We start from the raw sequence: 21,530 nt of genomic DNA on the forward strand, positions 1-21,530 counted from the left end.
AGTAAGTTTCACGATCCTGTTGCAGATTTTCTATGTAAGTCATTGGTTGGCAGTTGATGTACGCATGCTTTATCCAGCATTATCGGGTACGTGATGTGTAGCTTTTACCTGCGACATGTCACAGATCCACAAGAGCTTCACATTGTTGTTGGTGTTGTTGTTGGGGTTCTTGTTGGTGGTCGATTTTTGAAATGTGCACCCATTCGTCGGACAGCTGCTGGACCACACCCACATCTGTCACCTGACTCCACGCACCATAGCACCGAGACGAAATTATATGGCCACCACCTTGGTTTTCTGATGAGCCTGACAATTAGGCCTGTAGGCCTCCTCTAGTTATACACTGCCCGGGTTTGTTGCGTCAGATTTCCATTGGCTTTGTTTGGATCAACTGCTATTCACAATGAGGGATCCCGAAAAACGAATCATATGTCGAATAATAGAAAGGTTTAACCTAGCCCGTCAGAATGCACGGTCATCTTTTCCGAAAAAACAAAAACAGACTAGAAAGAGCAATCAGAGATTGCAGAACCTTGGAAGGACGTGTTTTCAATGTTTTTTGTACGGCTTTTGTGTAAAAACAAATATGGCGGCCGAACCACGTGACCGATGACGTCATTATTTTTTTCCATCAATTTATCCCTAGATGATGCTCAATAAATTTTATTGTGATCGGTTGATGTTTTGTACTTGTCAAATTATGACGTCATAATTGAGGCACCTATGACATCATCGTTAACGTGTTATTCCACATGGAAAGTTCTTTACAATGAGCCATGTCTCAATTTTTTCTATGCAGCGCAAAGGGAGCAGGAGACAAGATGGGGAGAGAGGGGGAAGCGCACAAGTACAACATTTGAGAGCATGGACATCGGGAGATCTGTGGGAGGGGGAGGGCTGGGGGGGAGGAGGCGTGGGAAGGGGAGTGGAGGGTGGGAGAGATTAAAAAACACATGGACACAGCTAGGACTTCCAGGAAAGAAGACGGTATTTCAGAAAAGTGTATGGGGTGAATTAACAGGGGTAGAAAAGATCAAGGTTTTGGATGGGGGAAGATAAGAGATGGTGGTGAACAGCTGTGAACCTGGAGGGATGGTTTGGTGCAAAGTGGTGCACACAATTTTATTTGTGTGCACTACTTTGTGCAACGTTTTTGTCAGAGGTGGTCAGAGGTGCAATGTTTTTCGTTTTTTGCAAGATGGCACCTATACCACTGTGATGACATATGACGTCATAATTATCATTTAAAAAAATTCTACAGGTTGCACCTATTGTGAAAATTTCCTGTCAATCGGACTAACGGTTGCAGAGAAAATCGTATTTATTCTGTGCGGCCAATAGACAGACAGACAGACAGACAGACAGACAGACAGACAAACGGACTCAAATGCAATACTCTCTCCTCTGGCGAAGGTAACAAAAAAAAAAAAATACTAAAAACCCCCCAAAAAAGTGAAGTAATTTTTGAACGGTCCCATATTGGGGTTATGCAATTTGTGACCGTGTGGCGAATCGGCTCGTTCTGATATAACAGTGGTGGAGGGTGACATGGATGGGAGGTGTCGAGTAAATTTTTAAATGGCGCATTAAATGTTTATTTCCCAATAGCACTCTGTTCATCTTTTGAGAAAGAGTGCTTTAAATGCGCGTTTCCCATTCGGCCCAATAACGGATTTTGTCGTAGGTTTTGACCACAGTTCTTGTTTCAGCACGAAATGTGTGCAACGCGCTTTTCATCTTCACTGCCCGCTTCTTCATAGAGATACGGTTTAACACAGCACGTGTGGCGTAAGCATGAAAGAACACCCCACTAGTGTTTAGTAGTTTGGACATACATCAGGTAGTCTGATTAGCCTCACCTGTTCCTGAAAGTACAGGAGAGGTGTGCGACATCTTCGTGTCTGCGTATGCACGCAGGTCATATTTAACCTAGTGCCTCCTGGTGGCCTACTTTGATCTAGTCACATTCCGGGGGTCAAAGGGGTCGCTCAGACGTTTTCTTCCCCGATTATATGACTGCCGCTACATCGCTTTAAAACTCCAACCCTGATCTCACAACAGAAAGAACAGCCCTCGGGATTTGTGATGTTTCTTTGTCGTTCTACTTTGGTTTGATCGCATCGTAATGATGGACGAAAACGTTTTTCTTTTTATTTTCCTTGAACCGAATGTCGTGTATTACCCGATGACCAATCCTCTCCTTGCCTACAGCCACACTTTTGTTTGCAGCTTTCACCCCCATAATGGAGTTCTCTGCAACCCCCGGCCCCCTTTTCAGCCATCCATTTCCCCAGAAGTTGTTCTCGCAGTGCAGCAAGTTTCTTTGCCATGTGGGGAACTTGAACAAGTTGAAAAAGGTCATCTCCGTGTATGTATTTCAAATTTCCCACATGTTGCCCTCTTCTCTCCTACTCCTTCCTCTTGTTTTGTATTATCTACCTCGTCTGCTTTTATTCAAACTCCAACCCGAATCCGTTTTCACATGTGGAGTACAGTATGTGCATTCATCTCCCTGTACAGTAATATTGTCGATGCATCACACATCATTTATCACCGGCACAAAATGCCATTCATTCTGCCGAGCCTGCTGGCACGGTTTGCCTAGAATCTCGGCTGGCTGCCCGACTCGTACAAACGTCGCACTGTTTGTAGGTTTTGTGGCTTGATGCAGTTCCACGGAGAGCTTCGCAGGGATATCGCCAAGCGTCTGCTCTGTTTCCTGGGCCACCGTTTGTTGCAGGTGAGACAAGTCGGGAGACGACGATGGTTCATGAGCGAGCGGTATTCAATGACAAAGGACGGACTATAAACGAAACAGGCCCGGACAGGCCAGGCCCGGCAATGTCAAAACGAAGGTTACTGACCTTGAAATGAGATAGAAAATAATGTATAACCAGTTATGAGATTAGTTAGCCACACAATACCGAAAATTCGGTTAGATTCTGACAACTTTGAAAATTTGCCCTTTGTGACCTTGAAATGTCAAAACGAAGGTTACTGACCTTGAAATGAGATAGAAAAAAATGTATAACCAGTTATGAGACTAGTTAGCTACACAATACGGAAAATTCGGTTCGATTCCGACAACTTTGAAAATTTGACCTTTGTGACCTTGAAATGTCAAAACGAAGGTTACTGACCTTGAAATGAGATAGAAAATAATGTATAACCAGGTATGAGACGAGTTACCTACACAATACCGAAAATTTGGTTCGATTCCGACAACTTTGAAAATTTGACCTTTATGACCTTGAAATGTCAAAACGAAGGTTACTGACCTTGAAATGAGATAGAAAATAATGTATAATCAGTTATGAGGTTAGTTAGCTACACAATACCGAAAATTAGGTTCGATTCCGACAACTTTGAAAATTTGACCTTTGTGACCTTGAAATGTCAAAACGAAGGTTACTGACCTTGAAATGGTCATGGTATAGAATATAATGCATAATCAGTTATGAGATTAGTTATCTACACAATACGGAAAATTCGGTTAGATTCCGACAACTTTGAAAATTTGACCTTTATGACCTTGAAATGTCAAAACGAAGGTTACTGACCTTGAAATGAGATAGAAAATAATGTATAATCAGTTATGAGGTTAGTTAGCCACAATACCGAAAATTCGGTTAGATTCCGACAACTTTGAAAATTTGCCCTTTGTGACCTTGAAATGTCAAAACGAAGGTTACTGACCTTGAAATGAGATAGAAAATAATGTATAACCAGTTATGAGACTAGTTAGCTACACAATACGGAAAATTCGGTTCGATTCCGACAACTTTGAAAATTTGACCTTTGTGACCTTGAAATGTCAAAACGAAGGTTACTGACCTTGAAATGAGATAGAAAATAATGTATAACCAGGTATGAGACCAGTTACCTACACAATACCGAAAATTTGGTTCGATTCCGACAACTTTGAAAATTTGACCTTTATGACCTTGAAATGTCAAAACGAAGGTTACTGACCTTGAAATGAGATAGAAAATAATGTATAATCAGTTATGAGGTTAGTTAGCTACACAATACCGAAAATTAGGTTCGATTCCGACAACTTTGAAAATTTGACCTTTGTGACCTTGAAATGTCAAAACGAAGGTTACTGACCTTGAAATGGTCATGGTATAGAATATAATGCATAATCAGTTATGAGGTTAGTTATCTACACAATACGGAAAATTCGGTTAGATTCCGACAACTTTGAAAATTTGACCTTTATGACCTTGAAATGTCAAAACGAAGGTTACTGACCTTGAAATGAGATAGAAAATAATGTATAATCAGTTATGAGGTTAGTTAGCTACACAATACCGAAAATTAGGTTCGATTCCGACAACTTTGAAAATTTGACCTTTGTGACCTTGAAATGTCAAAATGAAGGTTACTGACCTTGAAATGGTCATGGTATAGAATATAATGCATAATCAGTTATGAGGTTAGTTATCTACACAATACGGAAAATTCGGTTAGATTCCGACAACTTTGAAAATTTGACCTTTATGACCTTGAAATGTCAAAACGAAGGTTACTGACCTTGAAATGAGATAGAAAATAATGTATAATCAGTTATGAGGTTAGTTAGCTACACAATACCGAAAATTAGGTTCGATTCCGACAACTTTGAAAATTTGACCTTTGTGACCTTGAAATGTCAAAACGAAGGTTACTGACCTTGAAATGGTCATGGTATCGAATATAATGCATAATCAGTTATGAGGTTAGTTATCTACACAATACGGAAAATTCGGTTAGATTCCGACAACTTTGAAAATTTGACCTTTGTGACCTTCAAAGCTCAAAGGGCGAAGATTCTGAAATTTGTTGGAAAACTTGTATTTCATGATGTATGTGATAATATAAGATCATGTACGACATGTCACCCTATCAGGAAGCGAACCATGTAATAAAACCATCAAAAATCGACTTTTCTAAATTTCGTGACCTTGTGACCTTGACCTTGGGGCGAAAATGAAAAATCGAGCTCCGTGAGGCTCGACACATGACATTGGCCGAACCAAATACCGAAACCCCTGTGAGATTCCCCCAAACCCCTCGGAGAGGATCGAGCTTGAACTCGATTACCCCCGAAAAAGACATCTTTTTTGGGCGTGGCTCCGCCCACAATGGGCGCAATACGCCCACTCTAGGCAGGACACAACTAGATCATGATATCAACCTCCCACCCAAGTTTCATCAAGATCGGATGATATCATCGGGTAGTTATGCTGCGGACAGACAGACACACACACACACAGACAGACAGACGCACACACATGGCGAATATAGTGGTCACTGTTTGATAACTCGTGAACCAATACAGAAGTGAATGGTAGGTTGAACATTGGTATGGTATGCCATGAGGAAGCTGACCGTGTTGTGAAAAGGTGGAGGTTGGGTGATAGAGGTGAAGATTTTTATTTTTTTCCTATTTTTGTACACAAGATCGAGGGTCGTGAAAGAGCTAACATCAATCACAAAAAAAACGAACACACAAAACATGCAACAAAGGGTGCGGGAGACAAGATGGGGAGAGAGGGGGAAGCACACAAACACAATAGCAGAGAACAAGGACAACGGAAGATCTGTGGGAGGGAGAGGGCTTGGGGGGGAGGAGGCACAGGAACGGGGTGGGAGAGGCATAAAACACGTGGACACTGCTAGAACTTCCAGGAAAGAAGTCGGAATTTCAAAAATTTGAGTGCGCGCATGAAGATTGATCGATTTGAGTGTGCGCATGAGAGGTGCTCGCATCGGTCCTTTAAACAAACAGCTACTCATTCCTTTTCTCCGACGATTCGTTCCAGGTCCGCGTGTGGGTCGCTGAGCAGCTTTACGAGATGCTGCTCATGTTCGACGATTTGCTTTCACCTGAAGACGGAGAAGCCACCATGTGCATTTTGAGTGAAACAAACTGGTGAGTGCTTTCCCAACAAGTCGTCGATTTTTGTCTGAATCGACCGACCTTTCTCATTGGCTAAAACGTTTTCTTCCCCAATGACACGAAACACCCTTTCTTTTCTTTTCTTTTCTTTTCTCAGCACCATGTTAATGATCTCTCTTCTTTTCTCAGTCTTGATGATCTTCATTCCATTCTTCATATTTCGTCCATCAGATTATTTCACTCTAAGTCCACGCCCTTGCAGAATAAGGTGGTGCGTTGGGTGTAATACTAGCTGGGCCGGGTCAGGTAAGATCGGGTCTTGGTGGTGCTGCCCTGCACCATGTTGGGTCAAGTCAGAGAAGTACTGCATTATGCTGATTTGGTTTGTGTCCTGGGGGCACTGCATCACACTGGTTCAGGTCTGGTGAGTGCTGCACTATATATGCTGCACTATATCAAACTAGACTACTTACAGGAGGAACAGTGTTATCAAACTAGACAATTACAGGAGGAACAGTGTTATCAAACTAGACTACTTACAGGAGGAACAGTGTTATCAAACTAGACTACTTACAGGAGGAACAGTGTTGTCAAACTAGACTACTTACAGGAGGAGGTTGAGGTTGCCAGCGTCAGAGGAGAGGAGAAGGTCATTTTTCCACTTTCCACTGAAAAGTGGAAAATACAGGAGGAGGTTTTTTTAGAATGGGGTTAACAGCAGCAATTTTGAGGGAAGGTGGGACGATGCCTGTAGACAGGGAGGAGTTTATTGTTGCAATGATAAGATCTGCTGCTGCAGATCATTCCTGTCTGACTTCTACTTTCTGACCCAGCTATGTTCCCTCTCCCCCTCAATCCTCCTCCTTGGTGATTTCAATATCCACATGGACTCCACTGACTCCACAATAACCACTGACTTCACTGATTTACTCACCTGCTTTAACCTCACTCAACATGTCGACTTTCCTACCCATATCCGTGGTCACATTTTGGACCTTGTCTGCTCCACTGGATTAAATTTGCACCATCTCTATGGCTCCGACCTCACCCTCTCTGACCACTTAGCCATCACTCTGACCATCAACAACCCCGCCCCAACACCAAGGCATTATCGCACAATCAACTTCCGTAAGCTAAACGCTCTTTCACCTACCTCATTCTCATCCACCCTCTCTGAAAAAATGTCCACTTCTCCCTTCATTGACCTCCACACCCCTTCCGACCTCACTGACTACTACAACCACACTCTCTCCTCCTGCCTTGACCAGCTTGCGCCTGTAAAAACCAAAACAGTTTCTTTCACCCGTTCTGCTCCCTGGTTTACCCCTGAACTCCACCTGATGAAAACTCGTGCTCGCCAACTTGAAAGACTCCGCAATAAAACGGGTCTCACAGTTCACTCCCAAGCCTACAAGGACCACCTACAACACTACAAAGATGCCCTCTCCCGCGCCCGCTCTGCCTACTACTCTCAAATTATCCACTCTGGCTCCGGAAACCCAAAAGCACTCTTCTCGACAATAAACAAACTCCTCCGCCCCCTGAACACCACCACCCAGTCATTCACAGTAGACAACTGCATCTCCTTCCTCTCTTTCTTCCAACGCAAAATTGACAACATCTACAACAGCTTGACCACCGCCGCACCCGCTCCCCCTCCAACCACCTGCCCCCCCTTGTCCTGCCATCCCCTGTCTCGGTTCTCCCCAATCTCCCCTACTGACCTCTCTGAACTCCTCATAGGAATGAAAACTGCCACCTGCACTCTTGACCCCATCCCCTCCAGCTTTGTCAAAGCCTCCCTCCCTGCTCTCTCTCCACTTATCATTGCAACAATAAACTCCTCCCTGTCTACAGGCATCGTCCCACCTTCCCTCAAAATTGCTGCTGTTACCCCCATTCTAAAAAAACCTGGTCTAAACCCTGACACCCTAAACAACTTCAGACCCATCTCCAACCTACCCTTTGTCAAAAGTTTTGGAACGCGCTGTAGCCACTCAACTCAAACATCATCTCTCTGCCAATAACCTGTATGAAACATTCCAATCCGGATTCCGGTCCAACCACAGTACTGAAACTGCTCTCCTCAAAATCACCAATGACCTTCTCCTCTCCTCTGACGCTGGCAACCTCAACATTCTCGTCCTCCTCGACCTCAGCGCTGCCTTTGACACCATCGATCACACTATCCTCCTCACCCGACTTGAATCCACCTTTAACGTTACCGGCACTGCCCTCTCTTGGATTAAATCATACCTCTCTGACAGATGCCAGTTCATCTCCATCAATAACTGCAAATCCCCCACTGCTCCCCTCCCCCAAGGTGTCCCCCAAGGTTCAGTTCTTGGCCCCCTCCTCTTCATCCTTTACCTGTCCCCGCTCGGTCACTTAATCCGCCGTCATGGTCTCCAATTCCACTGCTTCGCCGATGACATCCAGCTTTTCATCTCCACCAAGTCCGTCTCCACCGACACCCACTCTATCCTGACAAACTGCATCACTGAAATAAAATCCTGGCTTCAAATCAACTTCCTCAAGCTTAACTGTGATAAATCTGAAATAATCATCATTGGCCCAAAAACGCTCACAAAATCCACCCATAACTTTGCCCTCAACATCGACGGTATCCCAGTATCCACCTCCCCTCACATCCGGAATCTTGGCGTCATCTTTGACCAAACCCTCTCCTTCGACAAATACACTAAACAGATCACAAAGTCAGCCTTCTTTCACCTGAAAAACATCGCCCGTCTCCGCTCATCCCTCTCCTCCACGGCTGCAGAAACCCTCATCCACGCCTTCATCACCTCCCGTCTGGACTACTGCAATAGCCTCCTCTATGGTTCACCCTCAACAATCACCAATAAACTCCAATACATTCAGAACTCCGCTGCCCGTCTACTCACCCATTCCCGGACCCGTGACCACATCACCCCCGTCCTTTACAAGCTTCACTGGCTCCCCACCCCCCAGAGAATCCAATACAAAATCCTCCTCTTGACATACAAAGCCCTCCATAACCTGGCCCCATCCTACCTGGCTGACCTCTCCAGACACACTCCCACCCGCAACCTCCGCTCTGCTGGTACCAACCTCCTGACCCCCTCCATCCGGACCAAATTCAGATCCTGGGGGGACAGGGCCTTCTCCATCGCTGCTCCCACCCTCTGGAATTCACTGCCTCACACCATCAGAGACTCCTCCTCACTCACCACATTCAAAACATCACTAAAGACCCACCTGTTCAACACTGCATTCAACATTCAACCCACAGCATTTAACCCCTGACTATCTCTTCTCCTTCTCCCTCCTTTTGCTTTAAATATTTCCCTATTGATTCTTGTCTTTTTGCAATTGTTGTTTTCATGTATTGTTATGCATTATGTTTGCCACTCTGTCAAAGCGCCTTTGGGCTTCTGGAAAAGCGCTATACAAAATAAATGAATTATTATTATTATATGGTCGGTTTGAGTGGGGAGTGGGGTTATTGCTCTGCCAGGTCTGCCAGGTCTGCCAGGTTGAGGGGAAAGGGGTGTTGCACTGTGTTTGAGTCTAGTTTGGGATGGAGGTGGGTGCTGCGCCGTGCCCTGTCGGGTCTGAACACGGCGGTGCACTGCACTCTGCTGCACTGTGTATGTGTCGTGTCCGAGCGGTGCTGCGTGCTGGAGCGAACGTATGTGCACCACCTTAACAATATATGCCATTGTACTCGCTCCAGGGAAGCAACACCGGATACCTTGAAACCTGTTCTGGACAAGCTAAAAGAATACATGACGAAGGTGATGCCCCACACTGCACTGTCACCTCAAAGGATTTAGTCACGACGCCCATCATTTAAGTGATGTCTGCTTATCGAGTTTCCAAATCAGTAATCCATGTTGTCATAGACATGAGGACAGCAGCAAGGTGCAAGCTGTTAGATTCCTTGTTACCCTCACCAGAGGAGAGGATTGCATTTGAGTCCGTTTGTTAGTTGCCGGAAAAGATTCCGGCAAGTATGTTGATCTGTTCGTTTGTCTGTCTGTCTGTCTGTTTGTTACTTGCCGGAAAATATTCCGGCAAGTATGTTGATCTGTTCGTTACTTGCCGGAAAAATTTCCGGCAAGTATGTTGAGCTGTTCGTTTGTCTGTTTGTTACTTGCCGGAAAAGATTCCGGCAAGTATGTTGATCTGTTCGTTTGTTTGTCTGTCTGTCTGTTTGTCTGTCTGTCTGTTTGTCTGTCTGTTTGCAGCACTGCGTCTACACCGTTGCACGGAGAATCGCCAAACTTTGCACACATATTGGTCTTGCCCTGGAATAGACTGTGCCCAATTGATGACGTCATCGGTGACGTGGTTCGGCCGCCATCTTGGAAAAACCGAAAAACTTTGCACCTCTATATCTCCGAAAGTACTGAACAGAAAAAATTGAGACATGGCTCATTGTAAAGAACTCTCCATGGGGAATAAAATATGTTAATGATGACGTCATCAGTCACGTGGTCGGCCGCCATCTTGGAAAATGGCAAAATTTTGCACCACTATATCTCCAAAAGTGCTGAACAGAAAAAATTGAGCTCATTGTAAAGAACTCTCCATGGGGAATAAAATGTTAGTGATGACGTCATTGGTCACGTGGTTCGGCCGCCATCTTGGAAAAAGTTTGCAACTCTATATCTCCGAAAGTGCTGAACAGAAAAAATTGAGACATGGCTCATTGTAAAGAACTCTCCATGGGGAATAAAATATGTTAATGATGACGTCATCAGTCACGTGGTCGGCCGCCATCTTGGAAAATGGCAAAATTTTGCACCACTATATCTCCAAAAGTGCTGAACAGAAAAAATTGAGACATGGCTCATTGTAAAGAACTCTCCATGGGGAATAAAATGTTAGTGATGACGTCATTGGTCACGTGGTTCGGCCGCCATCTTGGAAAAAGTTTGCAACTCTATATCTCCGAAAGTGCTGAACAGAAAAAATTGAGACATGGCTCATTGTAAAGAACTCTCCATGGGGAATAAAATATGTTAATGATGACGTCATCAGTCACGTGGTTCGGCCGCCATCTTGGAAAAACCTAAAAACTTTGCACCTCCATATCTCTGAAAGTACTGAATAGAAAAAATTGAGACATGGCTCATTGTAAAGAACTCTTGATGGGGAATAAAATGTGTTAATGATGACGTCATCAGTTACGTAGTTCGGCCGCCATCTTGGAAAAAACGAAAAACCTACCACCTCCATATCTCCCAAAGTGCTCAATATAAAAAATTGAGACATGGCTCATTGTAAAGAACTCTCCATGGGGAATAAAATATGTTCATGATGACATCATCGGTCACGTGGTTCGGCCGCCATATTTGTCCTAAATGGCCGATAAAAAAGTAAATTCCGGCAAGTCCTCGGTCTCTGACCGATTTTTCATCTGTCTGTCTGTCTGTCTGTCTGTCTGTTTGTCTGTCTGTCTGTTTGCAGCACTGCGTCTACACCGTTGCACGTAGAATCGCCAAACTTTGCACACATATTGGTCTTGCCCTGGAATAGACTGTGCCCAATTGATGACGTCATCAGTGACGTGGTTCGGCCGCCATCTTGGAAAAACCGAAAAACTTTGCACCTCTATATCTCCGAAAGTACTGAACAGAAAAAATTGAGACATGGCTCATTGTAAAGAACTCTCCATGGGGAATAAAATATGTAAATGATGACGTCATCAGTCACGTGGTTCGGTCGCCATCTTGGAAAAACGGCAAAACGTTGCGCCACTATATCTCCAAAAGTGCTGAACAGAAAAAATTGAGACATGGCTCATTGTAAAGAACTCTCCATGGGGAATAAAATATGTTAATGATGACGTCATATGTCACGTGGTCGGCCGCCATCTTGGAAAAACGGCAAAACTTTGCACCACTATATCTCCAAAAGTGCTGAACAGAAAAAATTGAGACATGGCTCATTGTAAAGAACTCCATGGGGAATAAAATATGTTAATGATGACGTCATAGGTCACGTGGTTCGGCCGCCATCTTGGAAAAACCGAAAAACGTTGCGCCACTATATCTCCAAAAGTGCTGAACAGAAAAAATTGAGACATGGCTCATTGTAAAGAACTCTCCATGGGGAATAAAATATGTTAATGATGACGTCATATGTCACGTGGTCGGCCGCCATCTTGGAAAAACGGCAAAACTTTGCACCACTATATCTCCAAAAGTGCTGAACAGAAAAAATTGAGACATGGCTCATTGTAAAGAACTCTCCATGGGGAATAAAATATGTTAATGATGACGTCATCAGTCACGTGATCGGCCGCCATCTTGGAAAAACGGCAAAACTTTGCACCACGAAATTTCCAAAAGTGCTGAACAGAAAAAATTGAGACATGGCTCGTTGTAAAGAACTCTCCATGGGGAATAAAATATGTTAATGATGATGTCATATGTCACGTGGTCGGCCGCCATCTTGGAAAAACGGCAAAACTTTGCACCACTATATCTCCAAAAGTGCTGAACAGAAAAAATTGAGACATGGCTCATTGTAAAGAACTATGCATGGGGAATAAAATTTGTTAATGATGACGTCATATGTCACGTGGTTCGGCCGCTATCTTGGAAAAACCGAAAAACTTAGCACCTCTATGTGTCCAAAAGTGCTGAATTGAAAAAATTGAGACATGCCTCATTGTAAAGAACTCTCCATGGGGAATAAAATATGTTAATGATGACGTCATCGGTCACGTGGTTCGGCCGCCATATTTGTCCTCAATGGCCAATAAAAAAGTACATTCCGGCAAGTCCTCGGTCTCTGACCGATTTTTCATCTGTCTGTCTGTCTGTCTGTCTGTTTGTCTGTCTGTCTGTTTGCAGCACTGCGTCTACACCGTTGCACGTAGAATCGCCAAACCTTGCACACATATTGGTCTTGCCCTGGAATAGACTGTGCCCAATTGATGACGTCATCGGTGACGTGGTTCGGCCGCCATCTTGGAAAAACCGAAAAACTTTGCACCTCTACATCTCTGAAAGTACTGAACAGAAAAAATTGAGACATGGCTCATTGTAAAGAACTCTCCATGGGGAATAAAATATCTAAATGATGACGTCATCAGTCACGTGGTTCGGTCGCCATCTTGGAAAAACGGCAAAACGTTGCGCCACTATATCTCCAAAAGTGCTGAACAGAAAAAATTGAGACATGGCTCATTGTAAAGAACTCTCCATGGGGAATAAAATATGTTAATGATGACGTCATATGTCACGTGGTCGGCCGCCATCTTGGAAAAACGGCAAAACTTTGCACCACAAAATCTCCAAAAGTGCTGAACAGAAAAAATTGAGACATGGCTCATTGTAAAGAACTCTCCATGGGGAATAAAATATGTTAATGATGATGTCATATGTCACGTGGTCGGCCGCCATCTTGGAAAAACGGCAAAACTTTGCACCACTATATCTCCAAAAGTGCTGAACAGAAAAAATTGAGGCATGGCTCATTGTAAAGAACTCTCCATGGGGAATAAAATATGTTAATGATGACGTCATATGTCACGTGGTTCGGCCGCCATCTTGGAAAAACCGAAAAATTTTGCACCTCCATACCTCTGAAAGTGCTGAATAGAAAAAATTGAGACATGGCTCATTGTAAAGAACTCTCCATGGGGAATAAAATTTGTTAATGATGACGTCATATGTCACGTGGTTCGGCCGCCATCTTGGAAAAACCGAAAAACTTAGCACCTCTATGTGTCCAAAAGTGCTGAATAGAAAAAATTGAGACATGCCTCATTGTAAAGAACTCTCCATGGGGAATAAAATATGTTAATGATGACGTCATCGGTCACGTGGTTCGGCCGCCATATTTGTCCTAAATGGCGGATAAAAAAGTACATTCCGGCAAGTCCTCGGTCTCTGACCGATTTTTCATCTGTCTGTCTGTTTGTCTGTCTGTCTGTTTGCAGCACTGCATCTACACCGTTGCACGTAGAATCGCCAAACTTTACACACATATTGGTCTTGCCCTGGAATAGACTGTGCCCAATTGATGACGTCATCGGTGACGTGGTTCGGCCGCCATCTTGGAAAAACCGAAAAACTTTGCACCTCTATATCTTCGAAAGTACTGAACAGAAAAAATTGAGACATGGCTCATTGTAAAGAAATCTCCATGGGGAATAAAATTTGTAAATGATGACGTCATCAGTCACGTGGTTCGGTCGCCATCTTGGAAAAACGGTAAAACGTTGCGCCACTATATCTCCAAAAGTGCTGAACAGAAAAAATTGAGACATGCCTCATTGTAAAGAACTCTCCATGGGGAATAAAATATGTTAATGATGACGTCATCAGTCACGTGGTCGGCCGCCATCTTGGAAAAACGGCAAAACTTTGCACCACAAAATCTCCAAAAGTGCTGAACAGAAAAAATTGAGACATGGCTCATTGTAAAGAACTCTCCATGGGGAATAAAATATGTTAATGATGATGTCATATGTCACGTGGTCGGCCGCCATCTTGGAAAAACGGCAAAACTTTGCACCGCTATGTCTCCAAAAGTACTGAACAGAAAAAATTGAGACATGGCTCATTGTAAAGAAATCTCCATGTGGAATAAAATATGTTAATGATGACGTCATCGGTCACGTGGTTCGGCCGCCATCTTGGAAAAACCGAAAAACTTTGCACCTCCACATCTCCGAAAGTGCTGAATAGAAAAAATTGAGACATGGCTCATTGAAAAGAACTCTCCATGGGGAATAAAATATGTTAATGATGACGTCATCAGTCACGTGGTTCGGCCGCCATATTTGTCCTAAATGGCCGATTAAAAAGTACATTCCGGCAAGTCCTCGGTCTCTGACCGATTTTTCATTACTTGCCGGAAAAGATTCCGGCAAGTATGTTGATCTGTTCGTTTGTTTGTCTGTCTGTTTGCAGCACTGCGTCTACACCGTTGCACGTAGAATCGCCAAACTTTGCACACATATTGGTCTTGCCCTGGAATAGACTGTGCCCAATTGATGACGTCATCGGTCACGTTGTTCGGCCGCCATCTTGGAAAAACCGAAAATTTTTGCACCTCCATATCTCTGAAAGTGCTGAATAGAAAAAATTGAGACATGGCTCATTGCAAAGAACTCTCCATGGGGAATAAAATATGTTAATGATGATGCCATCGGTCACGTTGTTCGGCCGCCATCTTGGAAAAACGGGAAAACTTTGCACCACTATATCTCCAAAAGTGCAGAATGGAAAAAATTGAGACATGGCTCATTGTAAAGAACTCTCCATGGGGAATAAAATATGTTAATGATGACGTCATCTATCACATGGTTCGGCCGCCATATTTGTTCTAAATGGCCGATAAAAAAGTACATTCCGGCAAGTCCTCGGTCTCTGACCGATTTTTCATCTATCTGTCTGTCTGTTTGCAGCACTACGTCTACACCGTTGCACGTAGAATCGCCAAACTTTGCACACATATTGGTCTTGCCCAGGACTAGACTGTGCCCAATTGATGACGTCATCGGTGACGTGGTTCGGCCGCCATCTTGGAAAAACCGAAAAACTTTGCACCTCCATATCTCCAAAAGTGCTGAACAGAAAAAATTGAGACATGGCTCATTGTAAAGAACTCTCCATGGGGAATAAAATATGTTAATGATGACATCAGTCACGTGGTTCGGCCGCCATCTTGTAAAAACAGAAAAATTTTGCACCTCCATATCTCCGAAAGTGCTGAATAGAAAAAATTGAGACATGGCTCATTGTAAAGAACTCTCCATGGGGAATAAAATATGTTAATGATGACGTCATCAGTCACGTGTTCGGCCGCCATCTTGGAAAAACCGAAAAACGTTGCACCTCCATATCTCTGAAAGTGCTCAACATAAAAAATTGAGACATGGCTCATTGTAAAGAACTCTCCATGGGGAATAAAATATGTTAATGATGACGTCACAGGTCACGTGGTTCGGCCGCCATCTTAGAAAAACCGAAAAAATTTGCACCTCCATATCTCCGAAAGTGCTGAATAGAAAAAATTGAGACATGGCTCATTGTAAAGAACTCTCCATGGGGAATAAAATATGTTAATGATGACGTCATCAGTCACGTGTTCGGCCGCCATCTTGGAAAAACCGAAAAACGTTGCACCTCCATATCTCCGAAAGTGCTCAACATAAAAAATTGAGACTTGGCTCATTGTAAAGAACTCTCCATGGGGAATAAAATATGTTAATGATGACGTCACAGGTCACGTGGTTCGGCCGCCATCTTGGAAAAACCGAAAAACCTAGCACCTCCATATCTCCGAAAGTGCTGAGTAGAAAAAATTGAAACATGGCTCATTGCAAAGAACTCTCCATGGGGAATAAAATATGTTAATGATGACGTCATTGGTCACGTGGTTCGGCCGCCATCTTGGAAAAACCGAAAAACCTAGCACCTCCATATCTCCGAAAGTGCTGAATAGAAAAAATTGAGACATGACTCATTGTAAAGAACTCTCCATGGGGAATAAAATGTGTTGATGATGACGTCATCGGTCACGTGGTTCAGCCGCCATATTTGTCCTAAATGGCCGATAAAAAAGTAAATTCCGGCAAGTCCTCGGTCTCTGACCGATTTTTCATCTGTCTGTCTGTCTGTTTGTTTGTTCGCAGCACTACGTCTACACCATTGCACGTAGAATCGCCAAACTTTACACACATATTTGTCTTGCCCTGGAATAGACTGCCCAATTTTTAACTCTCTCGGCCATAGGCCTCCATTATGACGTCATAATTTGATAATTCGACAAGTACAAAACTTCATCCGATTAAGATGAAATTTCTTGAGCATAATCCAGGAATAAATTAGTTTGGAAAAAAAATAATGATGACGTCGTTGGTCACGTGGTTCGGCCGCCATCTTGGAAAAACCGAAAAATTTTGCACCTCTATATCTCCGAAAGTACTGAACAGAAAAAATTGAGACATGGCTCATTGTAAAGAACTCTCCATGGGGAATAAAATATGTAAATGATGACGTCATCAGTCACGTGGTTCGGTCGCCATCTTGGAAAAACGGTAAAACGTTGCGCCACTATATCTCCAAAAGTGCTGAACAGAAAAAATTGAGACATGCCTCATTGTAAAGAACTCTCCATGGGGAATAAAATATGTTAATGATGACGTCATCAGTCACGTGGTCGGCCGCCATCTTGGAAAAACGGCAAAACTTTGCACCACAAAATCTCCAAAAGTGCTGAACAGAAAAAATTGAGACATGGCTCATTGTAAAGAACTCTCCATGGGGAATAAAATATGTTAATGATGATGTCATATGTCACGTGGTCGGCCGCCATCTTGGAAAAACGGCAAAACTTTGCACCGCTATGTCTCCAAAAGTACTGAACAGAAAAAATTGAGACATGGCTCATTGTAAAGAAATCTCCATGTGGAATAAAATATGTTAATGATGACGTCATCGGTCACGTGGTTCGGCCGCCATCTTGGAAAAACCGAAAAACTTTGCACCTCCACATCTCCGAAAGTGCTGAATAGAAAAAATTGAGACATGGCTCATTGAAAAGAACTCTCCATGGGGAATAAAATATGTTAATGATGACGTCATCAGTCACGTGGTTCGGCCGCCATATTTGTCCTAAATGGCCGATTAAAAAGTACATTCCGGCAAGTCCTCGGTCTCTGACCGATTTTTCATTACTTGCCGGAAAAGATTCCGGCAAGTATGTTGATCTGTTCGTTTGTTTGTCTGTCTGTTTGCAGCACTGCGTCTACACCGTTGCACGTAGAATCGCCAAACTTTGCACACATATTGGTCTTGCCCTGGAATAGACTGTGCCCAATTGATGACGTCATCGGTCACGTTGTTCGGCCGCCATCTTGGAAAAACCGAAAATTTTTGCACCTCCATATCTCTGAAAGTGCTGAATAGAAAAAATTGAGACATGGCTCATTGCAAAGAACTCTCCATGGGGAATAAAATATGTTAATGATGATGCCATCGGTCACGTTGTTCGGCCGCCATCTTGGAAAAACGGGAAAACTTTGCACCACTATATCTCCAAAAGTGCAGAATGGAAAAAATTGAGACATGGCTCATTGTAAAGAACTCTCCATGGGGAATAAAATATGTTAATGATGACGTCATCTATCACATGGTTCGGCCGCCATATTTGTTCTAAATGGCCGATAAAAAAGTACATTCCGGCAAGTCCTCGGTCTCTGACCGATTTTTCATCTATCTGTCTGTCTGTTTGCAGCACTACGTCTACACCGTTGCACGTAGAATCGCCAAACTTTGCACACATATTGGTCTTGCCCAGGACTAGACTGTGCCCAATTGATGACGTCATCGGTGACGTGGTTCGGCCGCCATCTTGGAAAAACCGAAAAAATTTGCACCTCTATATCTCCGAAAGTACTGAACAGAAAAAATTGAGACATGGCTCATTGTAAAGAACTCTCCATGGGGAATAAAATATGTTAATGATGACATCAGTCACGTGGTTCGGCCGCCATCTTGTAAAAACAGAAAAATTTTGCACCTCCATATCTCCGAAAGTGCTGAATAGAAAAAATTGAGACATGGCTCATTGTAAAGAACTCTCCATGGGGAATAAAATATGTTAATGATGACGTCATCAGTCACGTGTTCGGCCGCCATCTTGGAAAAACCGAAAAACGTTGCACCTCCATATCTCTGAAAGTGCTCAACATAAAAAATTGAGACATGGCTCATTGTAAAGAACTCTCCATGGGGAATAAAATATGTTAATGATGACGTCACAGGTCACGTGGTTCGGCCGCCATCTTAGAAAAACCGAAAAAATTTGCACCTCCATATCTCCGAAAGTGCTGAATAGAAAAAATTGAGACATGGCTCATTGTAAAGAACTCTCCATGGGGAATAAAATATGTTAATGATGACGTCATCAGTCACGTGTTCGGCCGCCATCTTGGAAAAACCGAAAAACGTTGCACCTCCATATCTCCGAAAGTGCTCAACATAAAAAATTGAGACTTGGCTCATTGTAAAGAACTCTCCATGGGGAATAAAATATGTTAATGATGACGTCACAGGTCACGTGGTTCGGCCGCCATCTTGGAAAAACCGAAAAACCTAGCACCTCCATATCTCCGAAAGTGCTGAGTAGAAAAAATTGAAACATGGCTCATTGCAAAGAACTCTCCATGGGGAATAAAATATGTTAATGATGACGTCATTGGTCACGTGGTTCGGCCGCCATCTTGGAAAAACCGAAAAACCTAGCACCTCCATATCTCCGAAAGTGCTGAATAGAAAAAATTGAGACATGACTCATTGTAAAGAACTCTCCATGGGGAATAAAATGTGTTGATGATGACGTCATCGGTCACGTGGTTCAGCCGCCATATTTGTCCTAAATGGCCGATAAAAAAGTAAATTCCGGCAAGTCCTCGGTCTCTGACCGATTTTTCATCTGTCTGTCTGTCTGTTTGTTTGTTCGCAGCACTACGTCTACACCATTGCACGTAGAATCGCCAAACTTTACACACATATTTGTCTTGCCCTGGAATAGACTGCCCAATTTTTAACTCTCTCGGCCATAGGCCTCCATTATGACGTCATAATTTGATAATTCGACAAGTACAAAACTTCATCCGATTAAGATGAAATTTCTTGAGCATAATCCAGGAATAAATTAGTTTGGAAAAAAAATAATGATGACGTCGTTGGTCACGTGGTTCGGCCGCCATCTTGGAAAAACCGAAAAATTTTGCACCTCCATATCTCCGAAAGTGCTGAATATAAAAAATGGAGACATGGCTCCTTCTAAAGAACTCTCCATGGGGAATAAAATATGTTAATGATGATGTCATAGGTGCCTCCATTATGACGTCATAATTCGACAAGTACAAAAGTTCATCCGATCAAGATGAAATTTCTTGAGCATAATCGAGGAATAAATTAGTTAAGAAAACAAATAATGACGACGTCATCAGTCACGTGGTTCGGCCGCCGTATTTGTCCAAAATGGCCGATTAATAAAAGTATATTCCAGCAAGTCCTCGGTCTCTGACCGATTTTCCATTTGTTTGTTTGTCTGTTTGTCTGTTTGTCTGCACAGAATAAATATGATTTTCTCTGCAACCGTTGGTTCGATTGACAGGAAATTTTCACCATAGGTGCAACTACACCTGTAGAATGTTTTAATGATAATTATGACGTCATAGGTCATGTGGTTCGGCCGACATCTTGGATCGAAAAACTTTGCACCTCTATATCTCTGAAAAAGCTGAATAGAAAAAATTGAGACATGGCTCATTGTAAAGAACTTTCCATGGGGAATAAAATATGTTTATGATTATGTCATAGGTGCCTCCATTATGACATCATAATTGGACAAGTACAAAACTTCATCCGATCAAGATGAAATTTCTTGAGTGTCATGTAGGCATAAATTGGTGGAGAAGAAATATAATGATGGTCATCGGTCACGTGGTTCGGCCGCCATATTTGTTTTCACACAAAAGCCTTAAAAACCACTGAAGGGTTTGCGATCTCTGATTGCTCTTTTTCTTGTTTATTGTGAGAGAGACTCCTCCTCTTCACTTTCCAGTTGTGCTATGATCGGCATTTGTCATTATGCAAAGGGCCATCTATATGTCCGTCCCCAAAAAGACCCAAAAAGGAATTTTAACCCTTTCCCAAAGACAGTGAAAATGTCTTGGTATTTTATCTTACTCCTTCAATGTTGAGTGAACGTTTCGGCATTCACCCAATGTCGTAGTTGTTATGCTATTTCAGCAGCTTTACACAACCCTTAAATGTACTTAATTTGAGTCCATGCTCTGTGATGTCATTCCAGTTGCAGACCCATCCTGTTTAATTTTGCTTTCTCGGAAACACGGAGAGACGGAGGGAAGGCACGAGAGAACCGCCATGTGGGGATTTTCAGAATGGCCCGGTCGTTTTTTGAAATGCTGAAGTTTGTAAATAAAATGGCTTCTTTCCTCTCTTGAACGCGATGTGCGAGGTTTGGAAATGTTTGGAAATGGGAAATAAAGCTCGATTCAGAATGTTTTACCTCGTGAGGCCTTTGACATTTTCTTGTCCAGGCATTCCTCTTTTTAAGGCAAACGTTTGATTCGCCGATGAAGGCTTCGTGTCCACATGGGTCACCTTTTGGTGGAGTTTCATCGGTTGTTTTGCCGTGAACTTTGTGGTAAGTATTAATCCGTCGGTTTTGAGTGATGTTCACAAAGTTTGAATCTACACCGACCAGAATCTACTGCTGTCTACATTCTTGCGCAGTGCAAAAGCGCTAATGCCGTCTCGTAGACCACACACTTGTTTTGAGAAAATGGTGAGCTATGTTGAATTTGGACACATGATCACGGGCTCAAAACTTTAATAACAGGTGTCACATTATTAGGCCTCCGAGGTCTTGCGTTCATGACTTTTAAGGTTACTTTTTGCAAAATGTTGTGAACATCGTGAACCTCCTCCCCATTGTGTCTTTCTCTTGTGTTATCCCTTACTGATTTTTTTTTTTTTTTTTTTGTATACAAGATCGAGGCTCGTGAAAGAGCTAACATTAATCACACATAAAGACAAACCGACATATAAAATATATAACATGGGGAGCGGTAGACAAGATGGGGTGAGAGGGGGAGGAA

The 21,530-nt window shown here is 43.0% G+C and overlaps 1 protein-coding gene across 2 annotated transcripts in view; it reads left to right on the forward strand.

Annotated features, from left to right (window-relative positions):
- TBCD (tubulin folding cofactor D) overlaps nt 1-20,934 on the forward strand; it is a 181,548-nt gene extending 160,614 nt beyond the window's left edge. For both annotated transcript variants that reach the window (XM_068117802.2, XM_068117801.2), the window contains 6 exons: nt 1; nt 2,279-2,368; nt 2,653-2,740; nt 5,808-5,917; nt 9,603-9,663; nt 20,720-20,934. The exon at nt 1 is cut by the window's left edge and continues 74 nt beyond it. In XM_068117802.2, coding sequence (XP_067973903.2) covers nt 1; nt 2,279-2,368; nt 2,653-2,740; nt 5,808-5,917; nt 9,603-9,663; nt 20,720-20,740 — 371 coding nt within the window. In that variant the 3' untranslated portion in view covers nt 20,741-20,934. The remainder of the gene's footprint in view (nt 2-2,278; nt 2,369-2,652; nt 2,741-5,807; nt 5,918-9,602; nt 9,664-20,719) is intronic.
- Nucleotides 20,935-21,530: the final 596 nt, after the last annotated feature.

This window comes from Myxine glutinosa, chromosome 5 (genome assembly GCF_964187855.1).
Source record: "Myxine glutinosa chromosome 5, kmMyxGlut1.1, whole genome shotgun sequence".
In the NCBI taxonomy this organism is placed as follows: domain Eukaryota; kingdom Metazoa; phylum Chordata; class Myxini; order Myxiniformes; family Myxinidae; genus Myxine; species Myxine glutinosa.